Source organism: Melopsittacus undulatus, chromosome 5, assembly GCF_012275295.1.
Source record: "Melopsittacus undulatus isolate bMelUnd1 chromosome 5, bMelUnd1.mat.Z, whole genome shotgun sequence".
Classification (NCBI taxonomy): Eukaryota; Metazoa; Chordata; class Aves; order Psittaciformes; family Psittaculidae; genus Melopsittacus; species Melopsittacus undulatus.
The window spans coordinates 6,174,449-6,192,884 of record NC_047531.1 but is presented as its reverse complement, the minus strand read 5'-3'; the positions used below and the strand labels follow the sequence as shown (position 1 = coordinate 6,192,884).

Below are 18,436 nucleotides of genomic sequence, written 5' to 3'. Positions count from 1 at the left end.
TTCAAACCCTGGAAACAAGAGTTCAGATTGTAAGGACATGAGAGTAGCACTGAGGTCCTGACTTCTCTGCGTCAGTGGTTGCTCAGCTCAGCTCACAAAGGCTGAATATCCTGGATTTAAAGTCAGGAGCCCATAGTGATGATGTGTTTGAGCTCAGCTCAGCTGGCAGTGCTTGCACCTTGTTGCAAACCGGACAGTAAATGGAGGAGATCCTGACCATGATAACTTTTGCTTCAGAACTTTGAATCCTTTAAATGCTTTCACTTGCCAGTGTTACTCCATGTTTCATCAGCAGCTCTTTAATACAGCTGAGTCCTCAGGGCCAGTGGGTATGTTTTTCTTGCCAGCTTCTTGTTTGCTCCTTCTGTCCCACAGCACCTTGGGGAAGGTGGCTGGCCCTGCATCCTCACCCTCACCTCTCCTGGTGCTCTCTACCTTGTTTACCTGAGCTTAATGATTCCCTACAGGTACGCAAGTACAAGAGCATGATCCTGGAAGACCTGGAGTCTGCGCTAGCGGAACACGCTCCTGCGCCTCAGGAGGTTAACTCCGAGCTGCCACCCCTCACCATCGATGGCATTCCTGTCTCAGTGGACAAGATGACCCAGGTAAGCAGCCAAGCACGGCAGAACCAGAGAGAGATTTGGCATCTTGCAGCCACATCCTGTTATTTTGCAGTGGAGCTTCTGTCTGCATCTCCAGGGGATGCATTTGAGCTCCTCTTCCCCATGGGAATGTAACAGCTCAGATAGTAGTTAGATGGGAAGCTTTGTTATTGGTACTTATTTTCAGTAGAAACAGTAGAAATGCTGGGAAGCAGATCAGGCTGCTGGGAGATTCCCTCTTTGTCACCTCCCATAAGCTATGACCAAGCAAGATATTTGGCACTTCACAGTGATTTTTAGGCTCTGAGGTCAGGAAGGTTGCTGGTGGAGAACTGTTTTGGCTTATGCTCCTTGGACCTTTTTTGTGTGCTCGAGCTCATTCTCTGCTTTGTTTTCTGCTGTGGATTGGGACAGAGGGGAGCTTGCCAATGGTTTAACTCCAGATCAGACCTCGTGTGAGATACTTCTGATGAAGACAGGGAATTATTGGTTCTAAGCATGTGGGAGATTCTCTTTCTCTTCATGTTCAGCTCTTTGCTGACCTCCTTATAGCTAGGAGAAAGTGGAGGGCCCCCCCTAGGGATGCCTTCTTGGTGTGGGAGGGATTGTCTGTAGGGAATTCTCCTTCCCCTGGGCTGCAGGAGCTGAATGGAGGCAGATGTGCTTTGCAGGAGACTCTGGGTACGTTCAGTCTGATGCGCCACAACACATTTTAAACACTGAAAGCCAATTTCTTTAGAGGGAGTAGCAAGATGGAAAGGTCAGAGGCTTTGGGCAATGTACAGAGAGGTGTTGTAGTAGAGCAAAGATGTGCAGATTTCCTCTGTGCTCTGCAGAAGATCACGTTCTGGTCACAACATCTTTTCCATTGAGTTGGAATCAGACAAGCTCACACTTCTAATAAAACTACACAAAGAAATCTACTGTGCCTTGACTCGTAACAGAACGTGTTCCTAATCCATGGCAGCATGAGGCAAAACACAATTGCTGGATTTTTAAGCCAATGCTAAAGGTGGTATCTGCAAGAGCTGTTCACAGGCAGGTTTTGGTTTGTGTCATTAACAGTTTCCTATGGAAATGGGAAAGTAAAAACTAGAAACATTGTAGTTTGAAAGTAAAATCAGAGCCTCAAAAGATCACAGGAATGTATCTGAGTTCATTTGTGTTGGCAAACAGCATGCTTGTGTTTATCTGACTTCTTTATAGCCTTATCATTGTAGTAATTAAGCTCAGTAACAGCAGGAGAAGTGCTTAGGGCTTAAAGCAAGGAGAAGGAGACATCTATGTGGAGATATGCTGAAGGCAAATGTGATGTGAGTAGTGAAGCTGGAGGTTCCCATACCCATAGCCTGTGGACTCAGGAGAAGGCACAAAGACAATGAGCTGGTGCTGGTGGGGTGCTGGAAATGAGAGAGAAATGAGTGTGGAGGAATCAGAGCAGGATGTGGGGTGGTTGCAATCCAGGAACACAGCTGAGAAACTTCTCTGGTTTGCCCCATACAGAATGTGTGCACGTATAAAAGGGCCAATAAAAAGATCTATCAAGTGTTTGGCTGCTCATGTTGCACATGCCATGAAAGCAGCAATAAAAGTGACAAGCTCTCACTTCACAGGAGCCTTCAGCTGGATTTGTAATGCATGGTGTTTGGTTTTTGTGGTAGACTTGGATATTAACTATTTTAACATCAAAGGTTGCTGAAGTGTTTTCTGCTTCTGTTATGGATAAAATACTAATATCCATAGAATTCTGTGGGTAAAATACTGATACTTTTCATGTTAAGCTAAAAATAAGGCTGGAGATAGAAGCACAGAATGGTTTGGGTTGGAAATGACCTTAAGATCATCTAGTTCCAATCCCCTGCCATGGGCAGGGACACCTCACACTAAACCATATCATCCAAGGCTCTGTACAACCTGGCCTTGAACACTGCCAGGGATGGAGCATTCACAGCCTCCCTGGGCAACCCATTCCAGTGCCTCACCACCCTTACAGTAAAGAATTTCTTCCTTATATCCAATCTAAACCTTCCCTGTTTCAGTCTCAACCCATCACCCCTTGTCCTGTTGCTACAGGCCCTGATGAAGAGTCCCTGAGATATTTTCCTGCCAGCATAACATGGCCTTGGTCTTCAGGAAGCCTTGCACAGAGATGTGGCCAAGCCAAGTTGCCCTTGGGGTTTGACTGCTCTGCCTTTCCACATGTGAAGCATCTCCCCAGTCCAAGGCACAAGCTGCTGGCAGGGCTTTTTTTCCCCTCCTTACACACAGCACCCCTGGGTTCTCAGCCTTCTTGTGCCTCAGTTAAATGAGGAATGTCTTCTCCATGCTCTACAGGCCCTCTGGTCAGCAAGCATGCAAACTGCTGAGGCAACAGCAATGTAGAGCCTCTTATTTCAAGTCATCCCATGCTGCATTATGACAACCCAAGTATCTTGTTAGGAGTAGCCCTCACCTTTATACTACACCGTGGTAACTCCAGGTGTCTTTGTTAAGGTTTCTCTTGAGCTGTGGACAGGGCCCATGCTCTTCGTGTCCCATTTGGCTAGCCATCACTGCCTCAGCCCAGCCACTGTGGGGTGCACATGTGTTGTGGGCACCCAGTGCCTCAGTTTCCCCACTCATCATAGAAGGATACTGCTTTATAAATGTCTTTAATGGGTTTTGAGGCCACTTGAGGACACAGCAATAGAGCTAATGTTCAGCACTGCAGACTCCTGTGTGGATTACATCACGGAGCAAGATGCTGCATGTTGTGCTTGGAGATGATTTTGCTGCTGAAAGCATCCAGCTGCTTAGTTTTGCCAGACTTGGGGAGAATCTTTGAACAGAGCAAAGCACAGATGTGCTGAACACGATGAGAACATGATGGTGTCTGGGGTTTTTGCCACTGCTGCAGTTTGAGATACATTCATTTGAGCAAGTGGACGAGAACTCTGACTCTTACATCACTGCAACCTGTTGCACTGCTAGAGGTACCATTAGGTTTATGGAGGCACCTTGATTCCCAGAGCTGCCACGATAGTTCCTTTGTCTTTTGTAACAAGAAAGGAGCCTTTTCAACCCATGATCCCAATGGAAAACTGAAATGTGTATAGGTATAAAGCGGGCAGCACAATCAGGAGCTGTGTCACAGGGAGTGGAAACGTGAGGCCTCTGCTTTCAGGAGCTGCAGGTGGTAGAGGTGTTACCTCCTCAGTGAGGAGAGGAAAATAACTCTCCTCCTAATTGCTCTGCTTCCCTGGGGGTCTTGAGGGAAATAAAGCCTTTGGTAGCTGGAGCAAAGATGCTTCTATATTGTGAGTGGAGAGAATCACCCATCCCGGTTGTGCACCAAAACTGATGTGTTGCAATGGGGTTTTACCCTGCAGAGAAATCTTGTTGCTTTATGGGCTTTGGCCACATTGACATCCTGTGTCAGAGCTGAGTTTGCCCCTGAACTTGTTCTGAGCTGCTCACTATTATGACTAAGGAGAAAGTCTGGGTAATGCTGAGATTAATGCTTCACTGAGGTCACTCTCTGGATTCAAATTCACTAGGATTTGTGTTCTGAACAGGTGATTGTTGCTTTAATCTGATGTTTTATAGGCTTAATATGCCCCTATTACTTGCAGTCTGCTTATACAGGCCAACAAAGTTTATCCAGGCCTCTCAGAACTCATCTTGATGTCTGTTTGCATATGGACTGCAAAACCTGCAGATGAGGACATCTGTACGTGGCAGTTTGTATTTAGGAGAAGCCAAGCACTGAAAGGTGGTAACTTGCTCTGTGGCTTTCAGATTCTCTCTGTGGTAGGGCAGGGATGACCCTGCAGTGCTGGACCCATTGCCCAGGCATGAAGCTTACTGGTGCTTCCCTTCTGCTCCGCATCAGAGGTGTGCTGTGAGAGCAATCTCTGTTTCCACTCTCCCAGCAGGGCATTGGCATGTGGCAGAGGGAGCATCCTTGTTTTGCAGCGGAGGCACCCAGAGTTAGGAAGCAGGTTTGCCACACAGCTGAGCTCCAGCACTGGATGGTTGTTCCAGCAGTGGAAAGGGCAGTGAGTCCTACAAGGTCCTGGAAGCAGGGATGAGTCTGTACTTGGAACTCTCATGCAGGCAGCTGCCTGCTCTTACAGCATTTAAGCTCAGTCTGCATCATGCCTTGTTTCCAGCAAGACCAGTCATGTCCAGGCTCAGATCTCCAGGCTCTACCAGGAGGTGGTGATCCCACAGCCTGGTTCCAAGCATGCCCCTTGGAAACGCTTCAGGTAGTCTCATTCTAACAGCCTGATCATGGTTTTGGAGTGGAAGAGAAGAAGGATTGGCATGAAGTGTGAAGCTGTGAGCAGACACATCTATGGGGAGCCCCACAGCACGTCCTGCTTTTGCACTGGTGACCAGGGTATTAATATTAGGTTTGATTCCTATGGCCAGGCATAAGCTATTCTGCTGGGTGCCATTGCTTCTGGTTAAAGACACTCAGGCTGATCCTGCACCTTCTCTTTGCTGGAATGAATTTATGATGGGGAGAGCATTCTCATCCCACCAGTGAGACCTCTGAGTTCCATCATAGCAAGAAATTCCTGGTGACAGGCACCTTAACAGAAGCCTGGATTTTTAATCTGAGCATTTAAACATTAATTGGAACATTTCAACTTAACATTTAGTCTCAAATTGGCTGTTGCAAAAAGAGGGGACCATGAAGGAAATACCTTGGTGCTTTGCTGTAATTGCTGCTTTGACCTCTTCCGCTTTCCTCTTCCCACGTGGACTGGACTTTGCTTTTCCCATGTGTTGCTTTTTGGAGATCCTGAGCCTGAACTATGGGCAAAGGGAGCAAATCTGCAGCCACAGGTTTTGCTCCCTTCTGGAAACCACTTCCCATAGGAGGGCATAAACCTTGAGACCAGAGGATTGCTTGATGCTCTGAGTGCAGGACAGCTTGTTTCCAGCACTGGAGGGCAGTTCATGCTTTGGGCTAGTGCAGATGGTGGAATCAGGATTAGCTCATTACCACTAACACTTGAGCTTGATGTTAGAACTTAGGAAACACTCGGTCTGTGTACCAAAGGGTGAGAAAGAAACAGTGCTTATAGCTTCTCAAACCATCCATACTGGACATTATATGGGCCCTTTCCAGAGCTGCCAGCTGTGGGAAGTGGAATGTGCTGCTGTCTTTTCTTGATTTTGGGGTGGTTCATAGATGGAGGCAGCAGAACCATGGCTCCTGGTCACTGCAGTTCCTCCCGCTGTGTCCTGAGGGATGTGGGGTCTTTGTCCCTGTGCCATACCCAGTGTCAGAGCCCTGTGAGGGTGAGGTTTTGTTATGGCCCTAATTAGAGATATGCTGGTGCTGGAGCAGGTTGTGATGCTGCTGCTGATTGTCTCCCTGGTGGATTAGAGGCAAGTCCTCCTTAACAAGTGCCTTGAGTAGCTTGAGCTGCTCAACTCCCTGGGACCAGTGATTAATCCAGCTGGTAACAAGGAGCTTGGCTTGCACACAGCAATCCAGGGAAGGAGCTTTTAACTGTTTTTGCACCAGAAAACTCAGTGCCAGGAGCAGGTTCATATGGATAATGGGGCCTCAACCAGGGAACCTCAGAGAGACCCCCCCTGCAGCCCTGATCCACCTCTGGGGCAGCAGCACAAGAGGGACGTGGAGCTGTTGGAGCGAGTGCAGAGGAGGCCATGGAGATGCTGCGAGGGCTGGAGCAGCTCTGCTCTGGAGCCAGGCTGAGAGAGCTGGGCTGGGGCAGCCTGGACAAGAGAAGGCTGCTGAAGGGGAGACCCCAGAGCAGCTCCAGTGCCTAAAGGGGCTGCAGGAAAGCTGGAGAGGGGCTTGGGACAAGGGCCTGTAGGGACAGGCCAAGGGGAATGGCTTGAACCTGCCCAAGAGAGGGGAGACTGAGCTGAGCAATTAGGCAGAAGCTGTTCCCTGTGAGGGTGCTGAGGCGCTGGCACAGGGTGCCCAGAGAAGCTGTGGCTGCCCCATCCCTGGCAGTGTTCAAGGCCAGGTTGGACACAGGGGCTTGGAGCAGCTGCTCCAGTGGAAGGGGTCCCTGCCTGTGGCAGGGGTTGGAGCTGGAGGAGCTTTAAGGTCCCTTCCAACACAAACCAGTCTGGGATTCTGTGACTCTATGGCTGCTGGCCCTGCAGTGGAAGGTGCACAATGGGTAGCTTTGGCCTGGGCAAATGGGCACCAAAGTGGGCTTATTCGTGCTTCCATTTATAATTCAGAGGTTTGGTATGGCTTCTGTGAGATGGCTCAGCATGTCCATTAAGTAGAAATAAAATCTAGGTGCTGAGCAGGGCTGATTCTTCTATAGTGTGCAGCACATATGCTACATATGGACCCAGAAGCACACTGGATTTTTATTGCCTTTAATGTCCTTCTTTGCAGAGACCCCAGAGACAATCTGCAGTCTCCTGTTCTGAAGCATTCCTCCATCAGACTGATGTTACAGGGGACTTTGTACATGCCCCCTGTACTAACATGAAAAAGCAGCTTGTACATCAGTTGATTTTCAGCTTGGAGCCAATGGCTGCACTATCCAGACTGGAACCAGGATGTCATTCAAGCAGGATTATGACAGGGAGGAAGGGACACTCTTACAGCAGAAGATCAGTTCTCTGTGAGCTGCCCCATGTCTCTGCTGGCTGGGACCATGGCATGGCTGTGGCAGCAACTGATGCTGGCCCTGGTGTGCTCATCCATGGCTGTGCTCCAGAGCCATGAACATGCAGACACCTCCAGGTTGTAAGGTGGCCTGAGGACTCCCAGTGCCACCATCACCAATTCAAGTAATATGCTATTAAAGCCATCAAGGGATGCAGGGCCATGCAGCTATTCAGCTTTAAGTCAGTGTCGTTTTCTCTGATGTATTTGGATTTGATGATCTTAAAGGTTTTCCCAACATAGCTGATGCTATGATTTGGTCTCGAGTGCTCCTTGTCTTCCTGCTCTGTTCTGCAGCTGAACCAGCCTTTTCCTGAGGCTCTAGGCATTCCCTGGTACAAACCCCCCCATGTCTTAAACCCCTGTGTGAGTTTCATGTTCTCTTTGATAACACTGAGGATATGACTTGTTCTTGGTGACATCTCTGCTCGATTTGCTTTGCACATCTATTTTAAGGTGCAGGTGGTCACTAGTTGAGCAGGTTTTGTGGGTGCTAAAGAGAAGCAAAATCAGGTTGAAAAGTGTCCCCAAATAGATGCGGAAATCAGTCCAGTGTGTATTATGTTCTGCAGGGGTGGAGAAGTTATGTGTGAAGTTGGTTTTTAGTGGCTCCCTGAAGCTCCACCATCACTGCAGCATCTCTGTAAGATGTCCATCAGCTCAACTCTGAGCTCCTGTCACTGTGGGGATATCAAGTGTGGGGCTTTCTCTGTGTTATTTGGTTGTTATTTCAGGTTGGCAAGGTCTCTTCATGGTAGTGTTTGCACCATGAACTGTGTTCATGCAGTTTGTGCCTTACTGTGTTTGGCTGATTTAATTGTGTTTCTGCTTTAAGCTGTTCTCAGCTGAGTCTTGGGAGAAGATGGTCAAGTGTTTGTCCATGTTCTTTAGGCATTCAGGCCTCTTCCAGTTGATGGTTCCAACAGGCTGGAAGTTAAATGTAATAACTTTCTCTATGCACCTTAAGCCTACCAGAGATAGGAGTTCCTCAAAACACCCTCTCAACCCTCTTCTATGCTTTGTTCCAGGCACAGCTACGAGCTTTCATCCCTGAGATGCTGAAGTATTCCACGGGTCGTGGGAAGCCAGGCTGGGGCAAGGAGAGCTGCAAGCCCATCTGGTGGCCTGAGGACATCCCATGGGCCAACGTCCGCAGCGATGTGCGCACAGATGAGCAGAAGCAGCGGGTGCGTATCTGCCACGTCTGCTGCCTTCAGATGGAGCACAGAGGCCTGCAATAAGGTTGTGTGGGAATACTTCTGCCCTCGAGTGACAGAAGAAGCTACACCATTGACCTCTCATAGAATGGGTTGGAAGGGACATTGAAGCTCATCCAAGTCAAACCAGCTTGTGATTCTATGATTCACTAATATAGGTCTGCTTGGATGGGGAGGGATGCCTGGTGAGGCTGGAAATGGTGCTGTGGCAGTCAGTGCTTTTCTAAGTAGAGATAATTTTCTGCTTCTCAGTCCCAGTACCTTGGTTAGAATTCCTTGAAAGCTGGTGAAACTTTTCTTTGCAAAGCTTCCCTTTCCCGTAGCCAGATGTGCTGTTCTGTACCATTACACAGCAACACAGGAGCTCTCCAGGGTGATTTCTGAATCTTGGGGAAAGGAGGGGATGAGAGGGATTAGGTATTGGGGTGTTTTGTTAGAGAATTGGTTGAAAATGGCCCAAGAAAACCCAGTAAGTGTTCATCTGCAGCCTGTTACTCCAGCCTTGGGGAAGAGTGCCTGTATCAGCACCAGTGTGGCAGGGGAGGGATTGTGCCCCTGTGCTGGGCACTGGTGAGGCTGCACCTTGAATCCTGTGTTCAGTTCTGGGCCCCTCACTACAAGAGAGACCTTGAGGTGCTGGAGCGGGGCCAGAGAAGGGCAATGGAGCTGGTGCAGGGCCTGGAGCACAAGAGAGATGGGGAACGGCTGAGGGAGCTGGGGGGTTCAGTCTGGAGAAGAGAAGGCTCAGGGGGGACCTGATGGCTCCCTCCAAGTGCCTGCAGGAGGATGGAGCCAGGAGGGGCTGGGCTCTGCTCCCAAGGAACAAGGGATGGGACAAGAGGAAACGGCCTCAAGCTGCACCAGGGCAGGTTTAGATGGAGCTGAGGAACAATTCCTGCCCCACAGGGTGCTCAGGCATTGGAACAGGCTGCCCAGGGCAGGGCTGCAGGCACCGTCCCTGCAAGTGTTCACACAGCGTGGAGACGAGGCCTCAGTGCCATGGGGCAGTGGTGGCCTTGCAGTGCTTGAGAGTGGTTGCACTTGATCTTAAAGGGCTTTTCCAACCCAAATGATTCTATGATGAGCACACAGATCACAGCCATTGCAGCCCTGCAGTGCCTCAGAAAGCTTTCTTACACTGTCTCTTCACTGTCTCTCATTCTCCTGGCAGGTATCATGGACCCAGGCGCTGAGGACGATTGTGAAGAACTGCTACAAGCAGCACGGGCGTGAGGACCTGCTCTATGCCTTTGAGGATCAGCAGACACAGCAGCAGACAACAACCACACATAGTATAGCACACCTTGTGCCATCACAGACAGTGGTACAAACCTTCAGTAACCCTGATGGCACCGTGTCCCTCATCCAGGTGAGTGACACCCTCTGGCTTTGCCATTTCCAATGCATCTGAATTGGGATTGAGTTGTCTGCATCAAGGACGTGGTTTGGAACAAACTCCTTTTGGTAGCTTAATTTGTCCTTCAAGAAGGTTGTCTTTACCTGTATGTCTCCGTCCTGAGGCTTCTTAAGCCAGTACTCCACCCAAAGCAGCAGCCTCATCCTCTCTTCCCCATTCCCATCTCTTGGTCTTCTCTTATGGCAGCACAAGGATTCCTGCAGCTATTTGGGCAAGTGATTCAGGGAGCTGACCTGAATTTAATCAACTCATTTATGAACAAATACAATTCATGATGTGGCCACACGAGGCCTGTGCTGGCAATGGGAGGGAGTGGGACTGCCTTTCTTTAATGGCATGAAACAGCTTAATGTATGTCATTAAGTATTTCTATACCATCTGTTCCTCATCTTACACCCAAAGTATAACATATATATTGCACACACTGAATATATATTTCTCTTAGGATTCTTATTCCTATGATTCTGTGATCTTCTGTGGTAAGGATGCCTCTTAAACTGTTTTAGAGAGGGGGATTCAGGGCCATAGAGGCTGCGTTCAGGCAGGGGCTCAGTGATGCTGCTGTTTTCCCTGTGTCCCCAGTGTGGGGAGGCAGGTTCTGCAGCTCAGGGTGTTAAAAACTGAAGTGCTCCCTTGAAACCTCCCAAGAGCCCTTTGTGAACATGGGATTTGAACCTCAGCTCCCCCTGTGCCCCTTCCTACAAACCACCACTGCCCTCTGGTACCCAACTGTCCCAGCACTCTGTCCCTCTTGAGCATCGTGGTTTTAGTGACACCTAAAGCTCTCTTCTCACAACCCTCAAGATAAAACCCATGGTGTAGGGCTTTGTTTTGGGCTTGTTTGTTTTCTCAAATGAAAGCTTTTCACCAGTTCTTAAGCTTTCTGCTCTCCCACCAAGGCCAGGCAGACTTGCCAAGCTGGTTCTGTTTGCTCACTTGCTAACACACGTTTTCCCTTTGACTGGTGTTCTTTTAGATGCTGGGCACCTGAAACCATTGAATTTCTGGCATTTATAGGTTTAATTCTCCTTAGAAACAAAGCTACACCTCCCTGCCCTTGTCCTTTCCCAGCTCTGAAATGGGGAAAAGGTAGTTTCCAAAGGCAGTGAGGTATTGAGCATGTGCTAATGTTTGACAAGTTCCTGGAGACGAGGGACCCAGTGTATGGTAAGCAAGGAGCATTATGAAGGAGGGCTGATGTGCAGGGTGTTCTGAGCCAGGACTACTCAGTGGTTTAAGTAACTCCCACCCCATAGGAGAAGCATGCTGGCTCCACCACCTCATCACGTTCACACATGGGAATGGCAGCAGTGTCCCACTGCTGGTCCCTGTAACAAAGAGAATGGGAGAATAGTGAGGATTTGTCTCCTACATAAGCATAGGGGACAGCACAAGGGCTGTGCAAAGCTTGCTTCTGGGCCAGATCTGCTCTAGAACTGCTATAGATGAACATGGCTCCAGTGATTCCTGCACCTGGGTGGGGGCAATCCCAGGCACACGACAGAGAAGCACTTGAGGTGTTCGGTGAGGAGAAGCTCCCCATGACCTGGCTTCAGTATGCGCTTGAGACCAGAACCCCCCCATGTGCTGGGCTGCACCCCCAGAGCATGAGCAGCAGCTCAGGGAGGGGATCCTGCCCCTCTGCTGCTCTCCGGGGAGACCCTCTTGCAGCCCTGTGTGCAGTTCTGGTGTCCTCAGCATAAGAAGGACATGGAGCTGTTGGAGCAAGTCCAGAGGAGGCCACAGGGATGATCAGGGACTGGAGCAGCTCCTGTATGGAGACAGGCTGAGAACACTGGGGCTGTTCAGCCTGGAGAAGAGAAGGCTGCATGGAGACCTCAGAGTCTCTCCAGAGTGCTGGAAGAGGGACTCTTCATCAGGGACTGCAGTGACAGGACAAGGGGTGATGGGTTCAGACTGAAACAAGGGAAGTTCAGGTTGGAGATAAGGCAGAAGCTGTTCCCTGTGAGGGTGCTGAGGCGCTGGCACAGGGTGCCCAGAGAAGCTGTGGCTGCCCCATCCCTGCCAGTGCTCAAGGCCAGGTTGGACACAGGGGCTTGGAGCAGCTGCTCCAGTGGAAGGTGTCCCTGCCTATGGCAGGAGGTTGGAACTGGATGATCTTGAGGTCCTTTCCAACCTAAACCATTCCATGATTTCCTCCCCCAGCCCTTTGAGACAGCCCCATATTTTCCATGAGCTCTGCGATTACTACTCAGTCCATACTCCCTGTGGATGTGATGCTTTTGAATCTGAGAACATTTGAGTGTCCCTTTGCCTGAATCATGTGGACATTGCCCTGCAATAACAAATGTACTCACTGCATTTTGTTGACTCCCATAGGTTGGCACCGGTGCCACAGTTGCCACGTTGGCTGATGCCTCAGAGCTGCCCACCACAGTCACTGTCGCACAAGTGAATTACTCTACAGTGGCTGACGGAGAGGTAAGGACCTGGCTTGTGTCTGTGGGGCACAAACCAGAATTACCCTCTTTGAACTTCAGGGAAGTGAAGTATATCCTAGAATTCAGGGGTCACAGAAAGCACCAAGTCTTGCTTCCCCATCCTGCAGTGTTAACATACACAAGACTATTAAAGAGCTGGACTGTGGTACCTTGGAGTCAGGAGTGTACCAATTGCAACTATGGTGCAAGCCTCGGTTCTGAATTTCATACATTTTATATATGCATCTCCTATAGATGATATAATTTGTGAGCTCTGCTGTAGCAGATAGACTTAATGACATACACAGATACACATCCATGTATTCATCTTGAATATCTCTTCTGTGTGTGCTGTACATCCTTGTTTGTCAGATCAGGGGTGGGACTGATGCCTGGGGTATTCTGAGGCTGTGGTTAACAAAGGATATGGCATGGCTGTGGGTAGTTCCTATGCATCTTTGGCCACTGATCTCTGGATAAAATGGGACTCTTCTCTTGCTGCAGCTTTAGGGAGGTTTGCAGGGAAATCCCAGAGAGGGCTGTGTAAATGTGCAGTAGTGCAGAGACAGCAGGAGATACAGTGCAGTTACTGTTCTGTGTACTGGGAGAGTTTCTTCCACTGCTTTACAACTTGGCAGAGTTGTTTCTGTTGAGGACTTGATCCTCATTGTGATTCCTAAATCCTAAATTTGCATGCATTTATGTTTTAACTTTTTTTTTCTTTAAAATAGAGTGATAAAGTATTTTTCTGTGTTTAAGAAACATTCCTTTAAGATTTAGCAAGCAGCTCCCAGTGCCTAAAGGGGCTGCAGGAAAGCTGGAGAGGGGCTTGGGACAAGGGCCTGTAGGGACAGGACAAGGGGAATGGCTTGAACCTGCCCAAGAGAGGGGAGACTGAGCTGAGCTCTTAGGCAGAAGCTGTTCCCTGTGAGGGTGCTGAGGCGCTGGCACAGGGTGCCCAGAGAAGCTGTGGCTGCCCCATCCCTGGCAGTGTTCAAGGCCAGGTTGGACACAGGGGCTTGGAGCAGCTGCTCCAGTGGAAGGTGTCCCTGCCCGTGACAGGGGTTGGAACTGGAGGAGCTTTAAGGTCCCTTCCAACCCAAACCAGGCTGGGATTAGGTGATTATGATGATGATGATTATAATATTTTACCCTCTTTACCCGCAAACCCCACTTTACATCAGGTTGCTTTTTGTCCACTGCCTGCACAACAGAATTCCTGGCTGGACAGTGAGGTCTGGTCCTCTCTCATGGATGGGTTTTCATGGCGACAGGTGGCAGCACAGAACAGCTTTGCTCTGCTCCAGCCTCTGCTTCCACCTCAGCCCCATAGTGAAAGCTTGGCTCTGGGGCTGTGAGTTTGCAGCATTTTGCAGCTGCTTTGGTGGTTTTCAAGGACCAGTTTTATCTCTTCAGATCTAAAAGAAGTTTTCAAAGGCACAGATAAGAATCAGAGCAACCCAGGCATCCAATTCCTAATGTGAACAGGACATATAAGGGATTATCTTGGCCAAAATAAAGATGCAACAGTAAGTTTGGTCTGGGGATGAGTGCTATTTCTCTGCAGAGTTAGACCCACAGCCTGCTGGCAGCCTCTCCAGAGATGTTTTGGTCCTGCTGTCTCTTGCTATATGAAGATCTGAGTAAACTGAGTAAATCCCTGTGTTTATAGGACACTAAGCAGCATGGAGCAGGGATGCTGACTGGTATCTCAGCAGCACATTTGTGTTAGTGTGGAGAAGGGCCTGGACAGTCCCCATTTCTTTTCCAGGCCTTACTCCATCCCAAAGCAGCTTAGGCATCTTTGCAGGGGACAGTTGGTCACAGTGGAGATCTGCTTTCTCATACAAATGTGTGTTGCCATGTATTGAGAATATGTATGTCTGTTCCGCTTGTGCATGGTGGTGGGAAGGGTGTCTTTTTCCAGCTTGGGAAAAACCACTTCCCTTTGGTTTTGGCATGGCTAATGAATACCACAAACTCAATCTGACTCTCTTGAGTTCTTCACCACCTCAGTTCCTCCTCTCTGAGCACTCCAGCTCGGCTGCCTCTCTCCTAAAAGACGTTGCCTTCTCTAAAATCAGCTGCCTTTCTCCTGTTTGCAATGCACTATCTCATTGCTTCCTCCCTGCTTTGGATCCTTCCGCCCAGGGTCAGCTCTGGGCACAGGAGAATGAAGCAGTTGCCTTGAACGTCAGACGGCTGGGGATGGCCAAAGAGCTTCGACGAGCGCCAGCTTTGCTTGTGCCCAAGTGCTGGAAAACCAGACTGGCAGCAGCTGAGGAGTGTGTGATAGCAGATGTGAGTGAGAGCACAACAGGTTCTCTCTCCCTCTCCATCCTCTGATGGGGCTAACCCTTCTCTTGCCCAAAGGCAGCAAGATTTACTCGGGCCTTAAGCCAGCTCTGCCTCTATTTACTTTTTAGCTTTGTCCATCTTAACAAGTTGAGTTTGGGGTTTATTTTTGCATCACCTTCTGTGGCATTCTTATTTGTGTGTCTCAGAAGGATGATGAGTAGCCTGAGCCATTTATGGGGCTGAGAACAGTGATGGGAGGGTGGGGGAAGATCATCTGACAAAGCAGGCAGGAGGATTTGTCAGCTGATGGACCTTCATCCTCCACTTCTTTAATTGTTTTGGTCCAATGTGTATTTCTAGTTCACATTGTGGTGGATTTTGGGGCCATACACTCATTAGCTCATGAGCTGTCAAGGCCCAGATGGAGAAATGTGGCAAATGAGCAACTGAGACTGACTGAACCTTTAAGTAATGTGTAACTGTCTACATCGAGGTTTGAAATAAGGGAATTGAAAGTACCTGAGATATATGAACAGAGCACTTCCCATCTGCCATCTTCTTTTATTAAGTATATTGCTGCAGCACAGAGAAATTCTGCATGGCTCAAACCCATCTGAGTTCACAACTGCTGTACAGATAAACCCTGAATGGGAACTGGAGCTGTTCCCCACAATGACAGCGGATGGGAGCAGTGAGGCAAGTGCATTCCTGCGGGACATGATCCATGCTGGAATTCCAGCACTGCATGTGACTGCTTGAAGTGCCCAGGCTGGCAGACAGCGATCAAAGTACAGCAGTGGTCAATGCTGTCCCTTTTTGTTGTGGACTTGGCTGTGGGATTTAAGGGGCTGCACTGACGTTTATGGGGTGAGCTTTCCATGTGTGTGAGGAAAGCAGAGTTCTTGTTTGAAGGTTGAACATATGGAGTACAGCAACTAAAATCATGGGCTATCTATAGAAACTTGCTATCATGGCTGATGGGGCTGAGGGTTGTAGTGCTTAGCAATGTTCTCAGGTGGATCCCAACTTCCTCCCTCTTTTACCTGTCTCTCAAAGTCAGAGCACGTGCAGGATTCTGCAAAGACCTCTTGAAACTCTCTGGCTCTTTCTCTTTAGGGCACAACCATTTGCTCATAGCATGAATCCAGTCTTAGGGCCTCTCTTTTTGGTTTCCCCTTAGGTGGAGCAGAACTGGGCCACGCTACAAGGGAGTGAGATGACTATCCAGACGACGCAGGCGTCAGAGGCCACGCAGGCGGTGGCATCATTAGCAGAAGCAGCAGTGGCAGCATCTCAGGAGATGCAACAAGGAGCAACTGTTACCATGGCACTCAACAGGTATGGCTGAGAAGCACCCGTGCATGACATTTCCCTCTAGGCTTTCACTCTAATGGTGCAAAGACCACTGCATCCCTTTCCCTTAGCAAATTCCTACAGCAGTGAGTGTCCAGGTGTCTGCAGGACAGTTCCTGATTGCCACTGTAACCATAGAACACTACTAACATGGAAATTTCCTGGCATAGGAAAAGATGGCTAGTAACTTTATCCTCTAAACTTAGTCGTACATCAAGAGTCCAGTTCCAGAACTGAGCTTGATAAGCAAGCAAGAGTCATGAAGTGCTAATAGCACCTTAACTGTTTTTGTCTGGGTCTCCCTCAGTATTATGAATGGTTCCTACTAAAAGGCTAAGGCTGAACTGCTCTGTTGTGTGACACTGTGGCCTCTCTGCAGAAACCAGAACCTCCTCCAGAGGGCAGTGGTTTGGGGGTTTCTCCCAGCTGTGTTTCTGAAGTGGAAGGTGAACAAGCTGCAGTAGTAATGCTGCTGCTTCATCTTGGAACAAGCTCTGTTAGAGTTTTGGTTGTCCTCAGGTTACCAAGGTCTGCAGCATAGCTCTCTACAGTCCATGCAGCAGGAAGCAGTGTCTGTGCTCAGCTCTGGTGAGCTGCTTCAGCTTTGCCTGCTGTGTGGCACACCACAGATCACCCTGAGAGAGCAGGAGGATGGTAGGAAACATAGCATCAGCCCCAGCAGCGTGGGAGGTTTCACACTGAAGTGTAGATATTTTCCTCATCCAAATCAGGACTCTGGTCTAGGGGCTGTTGACTGAGCAGCCATGGGTTAGGAGAAGGCCCAAGTCCACACTGATGCTTGGAGTAAAGCTCCAGGACCGTGTGAGATACACAGATTGCTAAAGGAGCCACTCTGGGACTTTCAGCAGCTTGCTTCCAAACTGCTGTTGCCACTGAATCACAAACATACCTAGAACTGTTCCTTCTCTTTGTGGTCCAGATTCAGGTCCATCAGATACATTGTTTTCTGCGCTACAATGCAAGGTTGGTTAAATGGGCTTTTTAACTAATAGCTTCACTGTAAAATTGCCTTTTAAAATGAGTGATCTTTTTAGGACACTAAAAACAACAGCTAAAGTAACTAGGTATGGAGTTGCAAGAAAAACCACATCTTCTGGAATGTGACTTTCATCCTGTCACTCATAGTTTTATCTCTTAAGGTCTCAATGAGCTCTTCCTTTTCGTGCATTATAGAATGAGAGGATGGTTTGGGTTGGAAGGGACCTTAAAGATCCCCTAGTCCACCCCACCCTACCATGGGCAGGGATCTTCCACTAGTAATAGCTTAAGAAATTCAGAATCATTAAGAAAAAGAAGAGTTGTTAGCACTAAGGAGAGTCTCCTAGAAAATATGACTGGAAGAACCTTCAACAACTCATTTAACTCTCCTGTGCCTCAAGACAGGATCAGCTGGGTTCTTTATACCCAGGAAAGCTCTGTGCCAAGTCTGATCAAACAGCCTGAAGTTCAGGGGTGATGTAAAGGCTGTAGCAGCACTGCAGCAGGAATCATAGAATCCCAGGTTGGTTTGGGTTGGAGGGACCTTAAAGCTCCTCCAGCTCCAACCCCTGCCACAGGCAGGGACCCCTTCCACTGGAGCAGCTGCTCCAAGCCCCTGTGTCCAACCTGGCCTTGAGCACTGCCAGGGATGGGGCAGCCACAGCTTCTCTGGGCACCCTGTGCCAGCGCCTCAGCACCCTCACAGGGAACAGCTTCTGCCTAAGAGCTCAGCTCAGTCTCCCCTCAGGCAGGTTCAAGCCATTCCCCTTGGCCTATCCTGTTTAAATTTGCTAGCTTGTTGTCACCCTCTTTATCTACTGACTATAAGTGCTGGAGACCTTCCTAGGTGACTGTCCTCCAACACCCTTCCGTGTGGATGAGGTGTACTTTTTCCTTTGCCACAAAATACTCCTTGTTGCTTCCAGCTGTGGAACTGGGATCTTTCCCCTGCCTGTAGGAAGGTCTCAGTGAGGTTCTGGCCTTTGAAAGCTGGTGGCTCATCCCAGCTCTGGAAACTTTAAGCCTAATTTAGCTGAAAGCTGCCATCATGTAGATGAGGCCCTCAGTGATGTGGTTTAGTGGTGGCCTTGGCAGTGCTGGGTAATGGTTGGACTTGATGATTTTGAAGGTCTTTTCCAACCCAGTTGATTCTATGATTCTGTGATCTCTGAACCTTGTTCTACTGGTTGCTGATAGAGTGCAGTCTTTCATGGCCCCACATAGAGCACTGCATCTACCAGCAGCACAACATGATGGATGATGCAACCTCTGTCAGCTTTGAGGATGGGAAGTATTAGACCTTCTAGTAAAGAGGACAGAGTCGAGGTGGGTAATTAAATCATTGATTTGAACCAGTTAATGTCTGTGGAACACACTGACTGGAAAAAGCTTTTATGCTGCACATCATTATTATTTCCAGGGATGCAGCTGTACCAGATGATTAAAGTGCT

General features: G+C 48.9%; 1 protein-coding gene across 4 annotated transcripts in view; it reads left to right on the top strand.

The window, feature by feature from the left end:
- Window positions 1-18,436, top strand: part of NRF1 (nuclear respiratory factor 1) — a 67,549-nt gene that overhangs the window by 23,334 nt on the left and 25,779 nt on the right. For 3 of the 4 annotated variants that reach the window (XM_034063091.1, XM_034063093.1, XM_034063094.1), the window contains exons 5-10: window positions 468-608; window positions 8,289-8,447; window positions 9,649-9,846; window positions 12,235-12,336; window positions 14,487-14,636; window positions 15,814-15,971. In XM_034063091.1, the coding sequence (XP_033918982.1) occupies window positions 468-608; window positions 8,289-8,447; window positions 9,649-9,846; window positions 12,235-12,336; window positions 14,487-14,636; window positions 15,814-15,971 (908 nt within the window). The remainder of the gene's footprint in view (window positions 1-467; window positions 609-8,288; window positions 8,448-9,648; window positions 9,847-12,234; window positions 12,337-14,486; window positions 14,637-15,813; window positions 15,972-18,436) is intronic. The other variant, XM_034063095.1, reaches the window with a different exon arrangement.